General features: G+C 47.7%; 2 protein-coding genes across 2 annotated transcripts in view; one reads left to right on the forward strand and one right to left on the reverse strand.

Moving 5' to 3' along the window:
- Positions 1 to 921: 921 nt before the first annotated feature.
- LOC112553142 lies at positions 922 to 8,508 on the reverse strand. Its single transcript, XM_025220166.1, has 11 exons — positions 8,233 to 8,508; positions 7,586 to 7,636; positions 7,273 to 7,386; positions 6,590 to 6,871; positions 5,984 to 6,168; positions 5,428 to 5,574; positions 4,817 to 5,021; positions 4,263 to 4,376; positions 3,496 to 3,810; positions 3,065 to 3,110; positions 922 to 1,547 (listed from the first exon to the last, which is right to left on the reverse strand). Exons 1-11 carry the CDS (start codon positions 8,281 to 8,283, stop codon positions 1,291 to 1,293), a joined length of 1,767 nt encoding a protein of 588 aa, XP_025075951.1. The 5' UTR covers positions 8,284 to 8,508; the 3' UTR covers positions 922 to 1,290.
- A 5,932-nt stretch (positions 8,509 to 14,440) lies between these two features.
- The window catches only part of LOC112553468, a 51,468-nt gene continuing 45,457 nt past the window's right edge, over positions 14,441 to 20,451 (forward strand). The window contains exons 1-8 of the mRNA XM_025220690.1: positions 14,441 to 14,620; positions 15,970 to 15,987; positions 16,303 to 16,436; positions 16,576 to 16,827; positions 18,073 to 18,256; positions 18,972 to 19,010; positions 19,179 to 19,377; positions 19,918 to 20,276. Of these exons, the coding sequence (XP_025076475.1) occupies positions 14,554 to 14,620; positions 15,970 to 15,987; positions 16,303 to 16,436; positions 16,576 to 16,827; positions 18,073 to 18,256; positions 18,972 to 19,010; positions 19,179 to 19,377; positions 19,918 to 20,276 (1,252 nt within the window). The 5' untranslated portion in view covers positions 14,441 to 14,553. The remainder of the gene's footprint in view (positions 14,621 to 15,969; positions 15,988 to 16,302; positions 16,437 to 16,575; positions 16,828 to 18,072; positions 18,257 to 18,971; positions 19,011 to 19,178; positions 19,378 to 19,917; positions 20,277 to 20,451) is intronic.

The following is a 20,451-nucleotide window of genomic DNA, read 5'->3' on the forward strand; positions in this document are numbered from 1 at the left end:
CCACATGCTTACAACTTGAGACATACTGCAAGGAACTGCCTGTCAAATTGATAAACATGTATTAAATCAAACTATATCGGAGTTTCTGGGTGCTCTGCTACTTTATTCTGTGTTGTTTTACTTAAATACAATGCCATCAATTTTTTTAATAATGTTAATGTTAATAATACTCTAAAACAATACTTGGAGCACAGTGGATGGGCCAGAATTGTGCCTCTGCTCAAATGAGCCAAGTATAGCAAACTGTGAATTTTCTTGGATTATTGCTGTCACCAGAGTGAAAGTAGAAAATTTTCATTACTTTTATTGCAAAGTTCAAGTTTTATCCTTTCCAAAAATGTATTGGTTTTGTGGTCTCATGTTTACCCGAGAGCAGCAATAATAACAACAAACATCACCCACTGTCGTCAACACCATCTTAAGTTATACGCCATTGTTTTGTTGTGTAACTATATTTTGATGTCATGCTAACATTATTAAATATTTTTAACGTAATGCTGTCAATTACACTTATTAATTATATATTTATATAGTGGTGGTGACTATGGTCTTACCTGCAGCAAAGGCGGAATAGAGTCTTTTCGTTGAAAATGATGGTCGAAATCATTTTCCACTAAGTTATGTTCGCTCGACGGAATCGAAAACGATGAAACAAATCGACGTCATACATTTCAAATGGATTTGATCGATCGCTGAAGTAGTGAAAAATCTGTATCTTGTCAATGGTATACGCAGGGCAACTCAGTAAACAACCCGATCAAGCGCCACTGTTACTACGAAAGCCGCCGTGCGGTCATGCGTAAGCAGCGTGTCGCGGCTAAGCAAGGAGTTAAGCCTGGGGGGGACCAGTCTTAAATTTTAAGACTAAGACCGCTTGCTTAGCGAGTTGAGATCGCCCATGCACCGCGCTTAGCAGGCGTCTTAGGTTAAGACAGCGTGCTTGGCTTAACTGCGGTCTTAACTCGAGTTAAGACCGCCTATGCACCGGAGCCAGGGTGCAGGTGACCTGGTTCCCCTGGAGACTTGCTGATCCCTGCAGTGGACAGTCAGTGCCGGTGATGGTAGGATGTGTCAGCACCGACTGTAGTGCCATAGCGATACGGCTATGACACACTATGGCAGGTGTAAGACACGTAGTGCCATAGTAAAACACAGACTATGGTAGGAGGTCTCTGACACACGCTGTTGTGTAATGATGGGATGTCTGAAGGACTGGCCGTCGGTACGTGTTGCATTTCTGTTGAGGCGCTGTCTGGAGTGTGCGTGGTGTGCTGGTGTCGTGGCTGTCGCTCATTTCATCAGTTGATAAAGACGGAAGCCTGGAGCCTCTCTGACGCCGGAGCAGCTGCCCGCAGCTGTGTACAGCTGGCAGCGGCCCGACCCCTGGCGCCCTCTGGCGTAGGCCACCAGTGCACAGTCAGAACGAGACCAGCAACGATGGTGACAACGAGCAGCGGAAGTGACGTGTGCAGCCTCAAGAGAGAAGGACAAGGGCAGCTTGTCGCGCAGCACCAGGACGGCACGACCCTGCACCACCTGACCTGCAACTGTCAGTACAAATACCGGGTGCAAGACAATGACACAGTACAAATACCGGGTACAAGACAATACTACAGTACAAATACCGGGTACAAGACAATACTACAGTACAAATACCGGGTACAAGACAATACTACAGTACAAATACCGGGTACAAGACAATAACACAGTACAAATACCGGGTACAAGACAATACTACAGTACAAATACCGGGTACAAGACAATACTACAGTACAAATACCGGGTACAAGACAATAACACAGTACAAATACCGGGTACAAGACAATAATACAGTACAAATACCGGGTACAAGACAATAATACAGTACAAAATACCGGGTACAAGACAATAATACACAAGTACAAATAACCGGGTACAAGACAATACTACAGTACAAATACCGGGTACAAGACAATAATACAGTACAAATACCGGGTACAAGACAATAATACAGTACAAATACCGGGTACAAGACAATAATACAGTACAAATACCGGGTACAAGACAATAATACAGTACAAATACCGGTACAAGACAAATACTACAGTACAAATACCGGGTACAAGACAATACTACAGTACAAATACCGGGTACAAGACAATAATACAGTACAAATACCGGGTACAAGACAGTAATACAGTACAAATACCGGGTACAAGACAATAATACAGTACAAATACCGGGTACAAGACAATAATACAGTACAAATACCGGGTACAAGACAATATACACAGTACAAATACCGGGTACAAGACAATATACAGTACAAATACCGGTACAAGACAATACTACAGTACAAATACCGGGTACAAGACAATAATACAGTACAAATACCGGGTACAAGACAATACACAGTACAAATACCGGGTACAAGACAATAATACAATACAAATACCGGGTACAAGACAATACTACAGTACAAAATACCGGGTACAAGACAATAACTACAGTACAAATACCGGGTACAAGACAATACTACAGTACAAATACCGGGTACAAGACAATGACTACAGGGTACAAACAATACCGGGTACAAGACAATAACACAGTACAAATACCGGGTACAAGACAATAATACACAGTGCAAATACCGGGTACAAGACAATACTACAGTACAAATACCGGGTACAAGACAATAGTACAGTACAAATACCGGGTACAAGACAATAGTACAGTACAAATACCGGGTACAAGACAATGATACAGTACAAATACCGGGTACAAGACAATACTACAGTACAAATACCGGGTACAAGACAATAGTACAGTACAAATACCGGGTACAAGACAATAGTACAGTACAAATACCGGGTACAAGACAATGATACAGTACAAATACCGGGTACACGACAATACTACACTACAAATACCGGGTACAAGACAATGATATAGTACAAATACCGGGTACAAGACAATACTACAGTACAAATACCGGGTACACGACAATACTACAGTACAAATACCGGGTACAAGACAATAACACAGTACAAATACCGGGTACAAGACAGTAATACAGTACAAATACCCTGCACAGCCATGGCGGGTGTCCGAGGTTGTACCCAGGTGAATGTCTGGAAAGAAACAATGTTTGATTATATTCCACAATCATGTGGATTACAGGAGCATTTTGTAAGTTTTCCTTTATCTTACTTAGACTTAGACACCTTGATACGTCACTTGCCAGACCCTCCAAGCGTCTCTGTGACCCCCACACTCTTTGATACGTCATTATTCACGCACGCGCGCACTCAATCTGTTAGATACGTCACCAGTCAAGTACGCAGTCTGCTAGATACGTCACTCGCCAGTGCACGGCGAAGTCTATTCACGGGGGTTAGCCAAGGTTCTAACAAGGTACGTCACACTTTGTTAGTGACGTGGTGTCTAGACCTATGTCTGTGGTGAGTTCTGTGTTACACGTTCCTGCTGTGGCGAGGGCAGGGTGGGGAGGGTTACCTTGTTGGCGTCGGGAGGATATAATCCCAGCGGAGCAGCATAAGCTTTCTGTGGGCCCCGCCCGAAGAAGTATCCTCCCAGTGTCGCCCTCTTGTCTTCCTCCGCGTCTGACGACGGTGACATATAGATGCTGACGAAGCCCAGCTTCACTTTGACGTGTGACGTCACGTAAGGTCCGTCTCCTAGCTGCCGCCATGACGTCATGGTCGACACAGGTCCGTTGAGTGTTGAGTCGGTGTTGTGTCGGATGACGACACGGTCAGCATGGCAGACGTGTGTCACGAGGATGACGTAGTTGACAGTGCTGGGCAGGAACTGTCACATACAAAGGTGGTTACGGTGTGTGACGGGAACTGATGAGGATGTTCGTCACGTAGCTGACAGCTCGACACAGGAATTGAACGGACCAAGACAGTTACTGTCGACACACGTCACGCTCCATCTACTCCGGGGGTGAACTTTTCTGGGGAGTAAATATTTTTTTAATGACATCTGTCTTTCTGTCTTTTTTTTTGGTCCACCACCAAAGGTATGAGGGCGAATGTTTGTGTGTTTGTGTGTGTGTGTGTGTGTGTGTGTTTGTGTGTGAGTGTGTCTGTGTGTGTGTGTTTGTTTGTGTGTTTGTGTGTGTGTGTTTGTGTGTGTGTGTGTGTGTGTGTGTGTGTGTGTGTGTGTGTGTGTAAGTGTGTGTGTGTAAGTCTGTGTTTGTGTGTGTGTTTGTGTGTGTGTGTGACCAGACCTAGCGTCCTCAGTCAGCAGTCACTCACCTGTTCATTGAAGATCATGGGGACAGTGTAGTGGTTGCCATAGTTTTCCAGAGGAGGGACAAAGAAGAGGAAGGGAGCGGAGTCCTCCTCAAAGACTGAGCGGTACTGAATCATCTGCACACAGCAGACGACGGCATCCACTGAACATCACAGACAGCTCATTACATTCTCAACACCAGTCCTTCAGAAGACAAGACTGACATGTCAAACTGTAACTTGACGACATGACAGACCACTGACAACACACTGTGCTCATGACACTGTCATGTAGAGAGCTGAGTGTGTTCTGTAATGCACGTGAACAGTGGGATGTGTACATGACAGAACATAAACATCGATGTTTGAACATGACAAAGTAGGACTGGCACTGACACTGGCACTGACACTGGCACTGACACTGACACTGGCACTGACACTGACACTGGCACTGATACTGACACTGACACTGGCACTGGCACTGACACTGACACTGACACTGGCACTGGCACTGGCACTGACACTGGCACTGACACTGGCACTGACACTGGCACTGACACTGTCGGTGTGGCACTTACCCCCACGGGTCTGTCAGCAGTCACCTGGAGACTAGTGCCAGGCTCCAGACTTCTCTCCAGGAACTCCCCCGTGGAGCGGAGCATCAAGGGCTCCGGCTGGTCTGAAAAGTGAACTGTGACCTTTGGCTGGCTGGCCAGCACGCGCACATAGTCGCCGGCTGTTGCTGACGGCGAGGCGGTGACGACGAATTTCTGGCCCCACGAACTGAAAACAGGGCGTCAGACAGGTACACAGGACGTCAACTGACCATAGACTATAAGAACAGGGCGTCAGACAGGTACACAGGGACGTCAACTATCAATAGACTATAAGAACATGACGTCAGACAGGTACACAGGGACGTCAACTATCAATAGACTATAAGAACAGGACGTCAGACAGGTACACAGGGACGTCAACTATCAATAGACTATAAGAACAGGACGTCAGACAGGTACACAGGGACGTCAACTACCAATAGACTATAAGAACAGGACGTCAGACAGGTACACAGGAACGTCATGCAAAGGACATGTCGGGCTCTCTAGAGTCTAGATGACTGCCCATGTGACCATTTCGCTCTACCATGGACATCACGTGGTGTATCTGTCACGCTCCGTGTAGTGTTTACCTGACAGGTGGGATGTTCTCGATGACAATGTCCTTGTCAGTTCTAGAAACGGACCAGAGAAGGACGGACGGGTAGAAGACAGCAGCGCTAAAGACGGCGATGGGACGTTCAGCGGTTATCTCCGCCCCCGTCAGGTCAGCGACACTGCTGGACACAACATCTCACGGTCAACGTTGTCAACCATCCGTGACACAGCACAGTGGCCTTGTCAACAGGCGCGGACACACGTGCAAACACAGACACAGTCTGACAGTCAGGGGTCAAGCCTTCAGACACATGTATGGACAGCGGGGTCAGCACACAGAAGCTGCTACGACGTCTACAACATGTTTGTGTCATGCTTCATAGACAATGACAACATGCAGAGTGAGAGGGACTCGCACACAACCACACTTGCTATAGCTACAGAGACAGACAGACAGACAGACAGACAGACAGACAGACAGACAGACAGACAGGTAGGCAGACAGACAGGTAGGCAGGCAGGCAGGCAGGCAGGCAAACAGAAAGACAGACAGACAGACAGACAGACAGACAGACAGACAGACAGACAGACACTTTTCCAACATAACTGGAGGAGTCGCGTATGTCGGCAAACTCGAAGTCGTTGAGGAGGACTGTGATGGTGTCGCCGGGGAGGTAGACGTTGCTGCGGTACATCAGCTGCAGGTGGCCGGCCGCCCTCGGCAGTGTGATGCGCACGGCGTTGGGCTGGTCAAGGTTGCCGATGCAGATGGACACCTGGGCGAGCGAAACACACCGTCACCGTTAGTGCACCGGTACAGAGACACGGCAACACACGTCACATACAAACACGTCACAAATAGCTGAGCATCTAAACCGTCGTTGTTGACCTGGGTATTCACACCTTGGTTAATCGAAATCGAAATTCCGCAGACATTCTGGGCCTGTACCCTGTACCCTGTTCCTGTACCCTATACCCTGTATCTGTATCCTGTATCTGTATCCTGTACCCTGTACCCTGTACCCTGTACATGTATCCTGCACCTGTACCCTATACCCTATACCCTGTACCCTTGTACACGATTGACTGTGTATCAAGTAAAGTCAAACTCTGCTCGCCAGTTTCAGGTGCTACAAACGTCACCACCCAGACAAGCACCCAAGGTATTTCCCTGTGACGTCACAACCACAGACACACCTGGCCGTCAAAGGTGCGCCTGATGCTGGGGAAGATGTACTTGGTGCCGAGCGAGGCCGTGGTGAGGATGGCGGTGACGCCGGTGGCGTTGGAGCTGGGATTGTTGACGAAGACAGCGATGTCGTCCTCTGCCAACACGCGCACGCCATCCAGCAGCTTGCCTCGCGCGCCGTTTGACCCCCTTGTGGTGAACTCCAGGTTGATGGGCTTGTCGGCGCTGACCTGCAGGTCGTAGTCCACCCCGCCCTGACTGACGGGCATCTTGGGCGTGAAGATCCTCACCTGAGGGGAGACGGCCACAGGTCAGGCAGGTGTGAATGTTACACTGGTGTCAGCGTTACACTGGTGTCAGCGTTACACTGGTGTCAGCGTTACACTGGACTGCCTGGTGTAAGCGTTACACTGGTGTCAGCGTGACACTGGACTGCCTGGTGTCAGCGCTACACTTTAGACTGGCAACAAACAGAGCTGTAAACTTGTTTACCAAACTGTTTGTCAATAAGGCTGTAACCTTTCATCTGTTCTATTAGCTTGAGTGTGGAGAGCATCTAGCCACTTGTATCCCTACATCAGCTCTTGTGTTCCATTTAATTTTTCTCTTTTTCGTTTTTGTTTATTTCTTGTGCACGTCATCGGTAGTCCAATCAAAGTATTTGTAATCAAAGTATTGTAAAGACACTCACTTTGAACAGCTTGGCTGACTGTGTTGTGATGTACAGGTTGATGCGATCCCACAGGTCGGGTACACGTGACGGGTAGATCAAGAACTCTCGGCCCTCGGTGCTGACTGTCGTCTGCTAGTGACAGAATTAGATGATCGTCTGCAAGCAGGTGTACAACACCTAGCGACATCATGTCTTTGTACACTGATTAATCAGAGAAAAGTGAATTAGTGGATAATCGCTAGTGCTGTTTGTGTGTTTGTACACTGATTCATCAGACCACAGTGAATTAGTGCATAATTTCTAGCTCTGTTTCTTGCAGCCTTCACCTTACCTGAGCCACAGTCTGAGCGCCGCCAGGTGACACCAGGTGAGTGAGCACAACCTGACAACACAACAATTGTTCATTGTAGCAATGAGAGCATGACATGAGCTCTTGTCTCACCTCCATGATGCGAATATTCACAACTATTATGGTCTTCAGTAGGTACAGCAGTCAGTGTGTCTGACTGTGATGACTGCAAGTTACCTGCATCACTACCTACAGGCACGTGCATCGTGTTACAGTTACAGAATTACTGTTTTGAGAAGAAAAGTAAAATTGCAGGATGGGACATCGGATAAATGTGGTTAACAGGCTACGGTGTGGAGTGTTACCATGGCTTCCGGTACCGAGTGTCCCGTCAGGCGCTCGTCTGCGCAATGTTGTAGACAGAGGACACATCCTGCACCTACATAGACACTGACTATAGCTATATAGACACTGACTACACCTATACAGACACATCCTGCACCTTCATAGACACTGACTACATATATATATATAGACAGCCTGAACTTACACAGTCTGCACTGTTTAGATACTACCTGCCTTGTATAGACAGACTACTCTGCGCCTACACAGACACAATATACACCTGTATAGACACCCCGCATATAGGTAGACACAACAGACACTCAGCCTACAGCAGATGGACTCACCAGTGCAGTCAGGTGTATGAAGACCATTGCTGTCGGAACTAAAGCTGTCATTGTCCAGGTACTCGGGGTACAGTAGAGATATCAGACAGGTGATACAGGTGATACTGTTGTCACAAGCGTTGTCTACCTTCTGTGGGACAGACACAGTCTTACAGGAGGATGTCGGCTGGACTACCAGCTGCCCAGGACATTGCAGATGATGAGGTGGATGTCGCACCACGAGCTGTGTACCGAGCGCTGCAACATCAGGGAATGCGACGACTGCCAACGCGGTGTCGCCCGAGATGCTGGCAGTAATTTCTGTAGGTGCACAGATGGGTGGGGGCGGACCGGAAATAAGCTCTGTGGTGTCGTCCACACACAGGTATTCTGTACGTCACGAGCTGGCTTGGTGCGTGACAAGCACGTCACCAGGTGCGTGACCAGACCCTCCCGCATGTCGTTGACCGATGGCGGAGGCTGCCACAACACTGGAGTTGATTGCCTTTGGATGTCAAGGGTTCGGGGGACATGACCTGCCGACTTTCGCTTAATTAAAGGCTTTTTACCCGGGGGACCTATTGACGGTGCTTCGTCTGTACAGGGGGAGCGAGGGCTGTCCGTCTGTTAATCTAATAATAATAACGATGCATACATGACGTCACATGAGTACGCATCAATCAGGATCAAATGCTTCCTACAAATTCATTTATCATAATTCAGATTGTAATTACTCCTTCAGTCTCTCTCTCTCTCTATCTCTCTCTCTCACACACACACACACATTATTCTGTAAAGTGTGGCAGAGTCGTGTTCATCTGCGATTAGTTTGTAGAGTGTAGATGTTTCAATCCATCTTGTTGACACACCAGACCACATTCACCTCACCTCCCCTTCTGCTCGTGTAAGAGAGAGAGAGAGCATTTTGAATGAACTAGAATCTTTATTTGTTTAACAAACACCCGGATGTGTCGTGTGTAGGTTTGTACACGTGGACACCAAGTCTGTCAATCTCTCATCTCTGTCCTTTGTCGCTGTAACAGTCTGTCTTTCCGCCTTCTTCCGTCTGCTCGTCATTTTCGCTCCGAGTGCCATTCTTGGTATCTCTGGGACCTCCGTGAATTCTCAAGCAAGTTATGTCAAGAAACTAAAGGTAGAAAGAGTTTTCGGGTCTTGTTTTGGGAGCAGGATCCTCGTACTAAGTAACGACAGGATAGTGAGGGGCGTGTTTCCTCACCTGTGACAAGTACCCGGCCACCACCCGGGAACCTGCCTGGAACTATTTGTAAAAGAGCGACAGAGGAAAGTGAAGTGTTGTCTGTTGGCGAGGATTATGCAACGCAGAAAGAGTTTGGGTGGAAGAGAGAGAGACAGAGAGAATGAGACAGAGAGAGAGAGACAGAGACTGAGAGAGACAGAGAGACAGAGAGACAGAGACAGACAGAGAGAGATTATTTACTGTAGTAGGTTGAAATACGCTTATGTTGAGTAGAGAAAGATGTGTTATTGTCTGGTTGTTGCCTGTGTTTCCATGGCAACTGTTTGTGCTGTGGCTGTTGTTTGTCGTCAAGACGACAAGACGATGTATGTCCTGTTGTCTGGAAGTCGTCAGGAGCTTAGTGCAGGCCACGTGACCACATCACCCCTGACCTTTGTTGTCTACACTGGCTTCCCATCGGTTGTGGCCTCCAGTACCAACTGTCCGTCTGTCTTTTGATGTCTTTGCTGACACCTGCCCTGATTGTTTCTCTGACCTGCTCTTCCCTTACATCCCAGCTACACAACTCCGCTCGTCGTCTGATGATCGTCTCCTTACTCTTCCTGTCATCAAAACAACCAATGGCCACAGGATGTTTAGTTATTGTGCAGCCAGACAATGGAGCTCTCTCCTTCTCCACACCCGCCACCTACCCGCTATTGAATCCTGTAAAGGTGCACTGAACACACACCTCTTCTGTAAACACGACCTGTAGCAACAGTCCCCACAAGGTCCGACCTTTGTCCCAGTCTTCCATCCTTTTCCGCTTGTTGCTGCTGACTTCTCGTCTTCCTTTTGTAAAATCACGATATTCTGTTTTTTATTTGGTTCCTTTTTGCGCTTTCTGTATTTGTTGTTGTTCATCGTCTGTCCTCTGTCATGTCATGCCCGAGGGCACAGCAAAGCGAACTCCCGATCTGAACAGTAAATCTTCAGTCTTAGTCTGTTCCTTTCTTTGCCACCCATTTTTTAAAATTTCAGTCCAGAATAAGTCACCGCGCACCTTATCTGACTTTTACTGACATTTTTCTAGCTTAGCCAAGCAACACTCCATTCCTCGTTATCTCTATTTCCTTCTTTCCTGTTGTTTTGTTTACCGAGCTACTTTCTCTTTTTCGTTACAAAATCTTCGCTTCAGAAGGTTAGACGAATACAGCATTGCTCCCTCTCTAGCTCCCTGAGCTCGTACCCTTGTCTCTAGACGGGGAGAGGCAGCGGTGCTGCTTTACACTGCAGGGTATGCACACCACCAGACAAGGGTACGCGGCCGTATGTGACCTTAAGGTCAAGGACGTTGAGAGCGACACGTGACCTGCTACAGCCCCAACTCGTGCTGCTCGTGTGTACCTGGATGTCTGACGTCACAGGCGAAATGACGCGGTTCATTCTCCAATCTGCAGTGTCCACCTCACCTGGCCTCTCCCTGTCTGACTGTCTTGTCCTCCCTGACCTCAGCAGCCGCCGCCAGGTGAACCGCGCACCGCGATGGCTGCCACCGCTCTGGACAGCTGCTGGACAGCTTGGACAATGAAGACGGCGATAGAGCTTTCCTTCCTCCTTTGTTGTTGTTGTTGTTGTTGTTGTTGTTGTTGTCTCTTGTAAGTTTTCATCCCCACACCAATCATTTTGTGTCCTGCAATGAGAGTAGCCTTCTCCTGAAAGCAACTAAACCACCGGCCATAGGTGTCGCCACCTTCACCAACTGCTGACGTTCTACAAGTCACATCCACCCAGCATTGTCCCAGGTCAGCGAGGCTGGTCTCTCCCACGACCAGCAGGTAAGGAAATGGTGTCAAGCAAGGCCAGACCTCCACCACAGATCCACCCCGATAAGGCGATGACGCAAGTGGTTGCTAGGTGACCCTGATAGACCAGAGTGTGTTAGGATGTACCTACTCCAAAAGCGTACATTTACAGGATGTTTACCAAAGCTTTTGTTTTCCCATGTTTTAATTCATGAAACATGTTGTTTTTTTTTTACATCAACGGTTATTCACCTTCACACAGAGACACGTGAAGCTCGTGTGAACCCAGTAACCTTAGCACGGAGGTCGAACCCTGCCATCATCCTTCTCACCATTGACACATCCTTCCCTTCATGAAAGGTTGAAAAGTGAAAAAAGCGAGGAGGAAGTCAATGGCAACGGTTTACTGACTGCATGCACAGTCCACTGCAGACCGCGCCATTGAGCTCCCAAACCTCCTGTAGCCCTGTAGCTCTGTAGCCCTGTAGCCCTGTGGCCCTGTAGCCCTGTAGCCACATCACCACTCAGCCTCTCGGTCACAACGAGGCACAAGCCGGTCACTACTCGCAGGGCATCAACACACCAACCAACATCTACCGGCAAATGCCCGGATGTAGCTGTTTATTTTACAGGTGTGTGCATAGCGTGCAACGTGGACTTCAGTTGTCGGCGATTGTTTATCTTGTTTTGAACGCACGGGTGTCTGTCATGATGCTTGACTGTCCACACGCTGAGCTTGTTGTACAGTGTGTATTTATGTATGTCTACAACAATGTTATACAGTGTGTATGTCAGTGTGACGATGTGATACAGTGTGTATGTTATATGTATGTATGTCTGTGACGACAATGTGTATATATCAATGTCTATACCAATGTTACTACAACTGGTAAACACAATTATCTTTATTATACTCTTACTCCTCCAGTCTCCAGCCATTGCTGCCCGTGACGATGGTGCAGGTGACTGTTCTTTGAGTGTGGTGCCGACACCAAGCTTGTCCCCAGCAGCTCCTCCTTATCTTTTTTTCTTGTCTTGTAACAGAACTGTCCCAAAGTATTTTTTCTAAGTTCATGTCTGTAACTGGCCTTGACTTGAGTGACCCTTAGCAAATGCTTACGTCAATGTAGAGTGGCCTTATGTTCAGGGTTGACAGCTAGCCACACCTGTGTACCCTCACCTGTACCCTCACCTGTGTACCCTCACATGTACCCTCACCTGTACCCTCACCTGTGTACCCTCACCTGTGTACCCTCACATGTACCCTCACCTGTGTACCCTCAACCAGATTCTAGCAACATTTTGCCTCCACTCCTACAACATTAGTTGTTTGTTTGTTACCTGAGATACAGGTTTCCCACCTGACCGTGTGAGGTGGACAAGCTACATGGTGCTTGTGACCAGCGGGCCAGCTTATAGGACCATGTAGCCTTCAACACCAAGATGGCGGCTGCCATGTAAAGCTGATGTCGACAAAGGATAAGCGGAGAATGTAAGAAGAAAGAAATTAGTGGGAGGAGGTAGAGATAAGAGCCTCGTTGTTCCACATCCTGTCGCACTGCCTCCCTCCTCCTGTCAGTCCTGTGGGTGATGGTCATCGGTACACGGGTGACCTCAGCCAGGTCATCGACACACGGGTGACATCAGTCAGGTCATCGATACACGGGTGACCTCAGCCAACAGCAGCAGCATGATGAAGATGATGCATATTATATTCATTATATATTATATATCTGTCTGTAACCGTGTTCTTACCTTTTAATATCTAGGATCCTGCACTAGTAGACTGCACACACACACACAGCACCTGTACACACAATACACACCTATTATATTATACATGTGATTAATATATATATGTGTGTGTGTTGCTTACATGCGATATAACTCTGTAGGCTCTCAGATCGTAGCGAATGATGCTTAAAGGTAAAATATCTCAAATATAGACAAACACACACACACACAGACACACACACACAGACGCTCGCACATACACACACACACACGCACACACACACACACACACACACACACACACACACACACACACACACACACACACACACACACACACGCCCTCAACATAGTTTAGCATGAAGTGTCTGTAGTCGTCTGACATGCTACAGTCGGCTGCGCACAACACGCACGCACACACACACACATATGCATAATACATAAATGCATTTAAAACTTTTTGCGCATGTATATCATAAATAATATAAACTATGCATGATAAATATTATATATATGTGTACGTGTGTGTGTCCGCGAGATGTGCTATGTACATACATTGCCGTTGGTGGCCCAAGACAACATCCAATGACAGAATATAAACACAAAGAACTCAATAAATATAAATGTTTTATTGACAGCATGCACTCAGCACACCAGTAGGTCAGAAAGCTAATTAATATTTAATGAGTGCATCAAACATTGACAATCAGTACATCACACTGTGTCAAAGGTCGGTGTGATTATGCAATTCACACAAGAGATCAGTGGTGTGGACTGCGTGTCCTCAGCGCACGAGAAAGCGCGGAAAACTTTGGGCCTCGTGCGCCGGGGGTCGGTCCTGATAACGGCGGAGATTTTTTTTTTTTTAGTTCTTGTTTTTGCCGTGACCTGGAATTGTGAACTGCTAGCTTAATAAACTTTAACCTCGACGGTTTCGTCCATTCATTGCTTTAAAGTGAAAGCCTAGACCCAAAGCTGAGCTGTAGTCGACACCACGATGCTCATTCAAACCTGCCAACGCTAAGCCACAGCTAACACTAACCAAGTCCCAAAGCTACACTAACCATATGTTAATACACTAACACACCAAGAAGCGCACACGCACGCACACACATAAACTAAACACCATAGAAGACAAAATGTAAGATGGTGTTGCCATGACAACAGAAGAGTTGCCACCACAATGTGAAGAAGGTCAGTATTGTCTGGTGTCCAGCGGCCAGCGACTGTGGACAGCTCCGGACACACATGGACACGCACGTGTGAACAACTGATGAGGGATGGAATCTTACCTCATTGTCCTGATAAAACTCTACTTGGGGTCTGGGAAAACGACAGCCTTTTCCGGCATTTTTTAAGATTACATTTTTTTTTACTTACAGTCATTCATGATGTTCTGGCTGGACCTTTGGAGCCCTGGCATTGGCTGAATGCTGTCACGTGGTCACAGCCTTATCTGTAGGTATAAAGGACTAGCGCCAAGCTGGGTACAGTCACTAGTACTGCCTGGGGAAGCAGTTTGCTGAGTTCGGTCGCTAACAATCCACGACATCAGAGAGGTCGCAGACGACTGTGAATCTGACCCGTGAGACGGGATCCTTCAACATGGCGCACGGTCCGTGGGCTTTGCTGGTGACCCTGGTCACCGCCGCTACATGGATAGATGCCCAGAGTGAGTAGCACTCATCTATGTGCATTGACATACACTGACTAGAGTCCAGGTTGTCATAGTTCCATCATGTCATGTCTTCAGCAACATAATGCCATCTGTCTTGCTTTCAGCCATGTCTCAGCCTATTGTGACATGTCCTGTGAGTGGTCCTGCCACGGTCTGTAATCTGTCACAGGTCACTAGGTGCATCCTTTGCTGTGACTTGTGTCAGCAGGCATGACTTGAAGCTTCAAGCGTTGGGTGACGTGTGTCTCGTGTGTGTCTCGTGTGTGTCTCGCTCTGTCTCGCTCTGTCTCGCTCTCTCACGTCTGTCAGTGTTGTTGTCTCGGCCTGCCCTTACAGTATTTCCAGTGTCGACAGTCCCTCCTTGTATTATGCGGAGGTTATCGCAGCTCCATATGCTGAAGTCCACTGGCACTAGTTGCTGGCTCTGGACTTTTTATGTGACAGACGCTGTCTGACCTGCCAGTAAGTGCTGGGGGCAGAAACAGAAAATGTAGCTGATTACACCAGCTGTCTTGTTGCCATGCTCTGTCTTTACACGGGTTGCACACCTGTAACTTTCTCTGATTCCCTTTTGTCGTTGAAGTTTCAGTTGAGCTGTCTGTAGTTAGAAACCGACTTTGTGTCCCAACATCAACTCTTCCTGTTTGGAGACGGTTCACAGTTTCTACGATTTTGTGTTTAGCAGATTCCGTGTTTCAGTAACAGTTCAGTGTCATCCTGCTCTTCAGAAGTTAGTGTTAGACAAACATCTCGTGGTTTGCACTCATGGCTTTGAAATGCTTCTGTGAATGTCTGGAAAGTTCTCGTTCAGCGCATGTTGTCTCAATAACTTCTGTGTCAGACTTTTTACAATCAGTTTAATGTCACATGAAGACAAAGTTGTGTCCGTGTACAATCTCCACGTCATCCAGTTTCTCTCCAGCCAATGGTTGACCTCAAACTCGCATCCCATCATGCAATAGTTTTCTCTGTGTATCATCGAGTTGATCTGTTAAGAGATATTGATATAAGGATTATCTGCCTAATGGTCATATCTTACAAAAGTTGAAATCAAACTATAGACAGTACCTGGATTGTCCTCCTTCCAAATATCGGTCACACGGTTGACCTAGATTTAGAACACACACGTGACTAATCTTGTCCTTCTGTCTCTCTGACACCTGCTCTCCTCGCCTTCTGTCTTCTCTTCTATTGAAATACCAGAAAATACTTTTGGGAAATGGACTTCACAACACCACGTGGTCTGTTCTCACATTGTTTACACTGTTATTGTTTGTGACTCAGTGTCATCGCGTAAACACAAATGACCAACTTTCTCACGAAAATTTCTTGTTTTTTTCCAGATGTTCAATATATACCGAGTAAGTACACATCTATCTATCTGTTTGTCTGTCTGAGCCTGCATTTTGTATGAGTACTTTGAGTTTCAGTTTACTTCCCTTTTAGCAACAAATTAACATAACTACCGGTCTACTTTTGCCGAACGTTTGTAAGTCAAATGTTTGCAGCGTGAAACAAGTTTTCACATCATTGAGCATTCACAGGTTAGGGCAGAAGGTTCATTGGTCTCAGTCTTGCTAAACCGCGGGACAGGGGATGGGAATACAGCATGGGAATACAGACTGGACAGTTGAGGGATAATCTTTCATTGCTGACATTGTTTCCATCTTCTTCAGCTATCAGCCATGGCGCTGATGTCATCTTCCTGCTGGACGGGTCAGCACGAGTGACCTCTGCTGACTGGTCTTATCTCCAGCACTGGCTGCAACAGCTGACCGAGTACTGGCAGCTAGGGCCCTCGGGAGTACAGGTAGGCCACACCACTGAGCACGTGACTAGCAGATGATGATGATGATGATGATGATGATGATGATGATGATGATGATGATGATGATGATGATGATGATGATGATGATGATGATGACGATCTGTATTCTTTAAAAACGCAGGTTGGATTTTACACCTACGGCAATGGCGGCCACCAGCAGTATACACTGCAGCAAGGCACGAACTACCAGCAGGTGGCGGCCAACATCCAGAGGATGCAGCTGTATGGCGGCCCTGCCAGTGCCGGGGAAGCCATGCTGATGGCCTACCGTGACGGATTCTCCGCCCAGAACGGCGGCCGCCAGGGGGTGCCTCACATCATAGTGAATGTGGGAGCCGGGCCTGCCGCCGACAGCGCCTTGTACCAACAGGAAGTGGGTATTGTACAAACAGGAAGTGGGTATTGTACAAACAGTAAGTGGGTATTGTACGAACAGGAAGTGGGTATTGTACAAACAGTAAGTGGGTATTGTACCAACAGGAAGTGGGTATTGTACAAACAGGAAGTGGGTATTGTATAAACAGGAAGTGGGTATTGTACAAACAGGAAGTGGTCTTGTACAAACAGTAAGTGGGTATTGTACCAACAGGAAGAGGGTATTGTACAAACAGTAAGTGGGTATTGTACCAACAGGAAGTGGGTATTGTACAAACAGTAAGTGGGTATTGTACAAACAGTAAGTAGGTATTGTACAAACAGTAAGTGGGTATTGTACAAACAGTAAGTGGGTATTGTACAAACAGGAAGTGGGTATTGTACAAACAGTAAGTGGGTATTGTACGAACAGGAAGTGGGTATTGTACCAACAGGAAGTGGGTATTGTACGAACAGGAAGTGGGTATTGTACAAACAGTAAGTGGGTATTGTACCAACAGGAAGTGGGTATTGTACAAACAGTAAGTGGGTATTGTACAAACAGTAAGTAGGTATTGTACAAACAGTAAGTGGGTATTGTACGAACAGGAAGTGGGTATTGTACGAACAGGAAGTGGGTATTGTACAAACAGGAAGTGGGTATTGTACAAACAGGAAGTGGGTCTTGATAAACAAGAAATAGGCTTGCAGCAACAGTGTGCATCTAGCACCTTAGAGCTTAATTTTTTAATTTTTAAAATTGTGTAGCTACAGGATTTTGTTTTGATCAATTTATACTGTCTCTGTCTCTATCTCTCCCTGGTTCGCCCTCAACTATCTACATGTGTATAGTTGATTCTGAAAGAAAACAGCTCAACAATTAAGGTAGATAACCATGAAGGCTCCTCCTCCTTGTAAAAGCCTTGCTCTACACGTGTTGAGGGACTTGAACACAAACGTAGGTCACTCAGTCCACTCAGTCACTCCCGACAGTAAATAAAAAATAAAGCGATTTAATATTTCTGCTTCCTTCTGGTGGTTAGCTCCCGCCCTAACGGTTTCAGAGAAAATAAGAGTTATCCTGCAGGACACACACACACACACACAGACAGAGAGAAAATAGATGAAAGGAGGAAACAAAGAAAAATAACGGAAGAAGGCATGAAGGATTAATACTTTAGACACACTGCAAGCAAACACAGTCCTGTGAGACAGGAAGTACAGATGCTGATGCAGGAAATGCTCACCTGGATGCCTGTTGCAGGTGCAGGCGGCCAAGCAGCAGGGCATCGCCGTGTACAACGTGGGCATCGGGCCCGGCAGCAGCCTCAGCAGCAGCGAGATGGCCGCCGTGGCCAGTGTACCCGCCACCCGCTACGTGTACTCTGCCCAGAACTTCGGCACCCTGCCCACCATCACCGAGTCCCTCGCCACCAGGATCGCCGATGGTCAGTGGGACCCTAGTGCAGGGGCCTGTACATGTTTGTAGACGATGTATATATACACATACACACGAAGTATCCTCTCTCACAACAACAAACCTAGGAACTGGACACGTGACACCAGGCTGTAATGACTGTGGTAGTGCCGCCCTCTGGTGTTCAGATAGGTTTTGTGTGGACTGTCAACAGTCCGATGTGTAAACACATTGTCGGGTCAGCACATCGTGACAACTCGTGTTTACATGCATCACTAGCGAGATCTGGATGACAGAGATGATGAGGAACACGAGTGAGCTTCAGTGAAGTAGAAGTTGACGAGAGCCATTCCTACTGTGTCCGGTGTTCATACTGTGCCCGTGTGTTCATACTGTGTCCGTGTGTTCATACTGTGCCCCGTGTGTTCATACTGTGCCCGTGTGTTCATACTGTGTCCGTGTGTTCATATTGTGCCCGTGTGTTCATACTGTGTCCGTGTGTTCATACTGTGTCCGTGTGTTCATACTGTGCCCCGTGTGTTCATACTGTGCCCCCTGTGTTCATACTGTGCCCCGTGTGTTCATACTGTGTCCTGTGTGTTCATACTGTGCCCCGTGTGTTCATACTGTGCCCCCTGTGTTCATACTGTGCCCCCTGTGTTCATACTGTGCCCCGTGTGTTCATACTGTGCCCCGTGTGTTTATACTGTGCCCCGTGTGTTCATACTGTGCCCCGTGTGTTGCAGAACTCCCGGCATCCGGCAGTCTACCTGCAGCAACCCCAGGTGAGTTGACGGACGCTCGAGTAACGCAGTCACTCGCTAGCGAAGAAAGAAAAATAAAAGAACGGACGATGTATTTTTTTCTCCGGTGTATTTTGTGTCCCTCATGTCCATCGCCTGTGACAATATCTACCTGCTTTGAATATAACCGTTTCCTTGACAACGTGGCAGGTTGCCTTCAGCGAGCTGACGTGGCCTTCTTGGTGGACGGGTCGTCAAGTGTGGGAGAGACTCACTTCCAGCGACTTCTCAACTACGTCAAGACCTTCTCCAGCCAGCTGCCCGTCTCCCCCACCGGTGTGCACGTGGGGGTCATGCAGTTCAGCAGCCTGCCCTCCACAGAGTTCGGCCTCGGCGTCTACACGGACAGGTGAGTGTTGTTTGTACTGACAGTCATACTAACTGTACACACCTGTACTGACAGAGAACTCACTGCCCACACTGACACATTCACAGGTGTTCACATTCACAGCACACTACACAAGGAGGTGTTGCCGTAAAGACAGTAACTTCGTGTTCATAGGCAGCCAGTCAGCTCTCTACACTCACAGGTCGGAGGTGGAGAGCTCACTGTCCACACTGATGTTCTTAGATACTTAGTCACTGACACTGGCAGTTAGTACACTGGCACTTGATACACTGACAGTTGATACACTGGCAGTTAGTACACTGGCACTTGATACACTGGCAGTTGATACACTGGCAGTTGATACACTGGCAGTTATTACACTGGCACTTGATACACTGGCAGTTGATACACTGGCACTTGATACACTGGCAGCACTCAGGGATGACATCACTGATATCCTGACACAGTGAGTGTAGTGTCGTCACTGACCGACATGATGACAGTGTCTACAGTGATTGAGAGAGAAGGCAATGATGAATGTCCGATCTGTTTGCACTCCAGAGAAAGTCTTCTCAAGGCGATCGACAACATCCACTACAACGGCGGTGGCACCAACACAGGCGCTGCCCTGGAGGCTGCTCGCACCCAGATGTTTTCGCAGGGCATGGGCGCCCGCGCGCAGGTACCCCGGGTGGCTGTGGTGATCACGGACGGCCAGTCGTCGTCCATGACGGAGACGGTGAAGCAGGCGGATGCTGCACGCAAGGAGGGCATCAGCGTCATTGCAGTGGGTGTGGGCAGCGGCGTCAACCAAGCGGAACTGCGCGGCATCGCCGACAACCCTAACGACGTCTTCAACATTAACGACTACGACCAGCTGTCGACCCTCAGCGCCAGCATCCTACAGCAAGCCTGCAAGGGTAGGTCACTCCCCTCTCTCATCACTCCCCTCTCTCATCACTCCCCTCTCCCATCATTCCCCTCTCTCATCACTCCCCTCTCTCATCACTCCCCTCTCTCATCACTCCCCTCTCTCATCACTCCCCTCTCTCATCACTTCCCTCTCTCATCACTCCCCTCTCTCATCACTCCCCT

The sequence above is a fragment of the Pomacea canaliculata genome, linkage group LG12, assembly GCF_003073045.1.
Source record: "Pomacea canaliculata isolate SZHN2017 linkage group LG12, ASM307304v1, whole genome shotgun sequence".
NCBI lineage: Eukaryota > Metazoa > Mollusca > Gastropoda > Architaenioglossa > Ampullariidae > Pomacea > Pomacea canaliculata.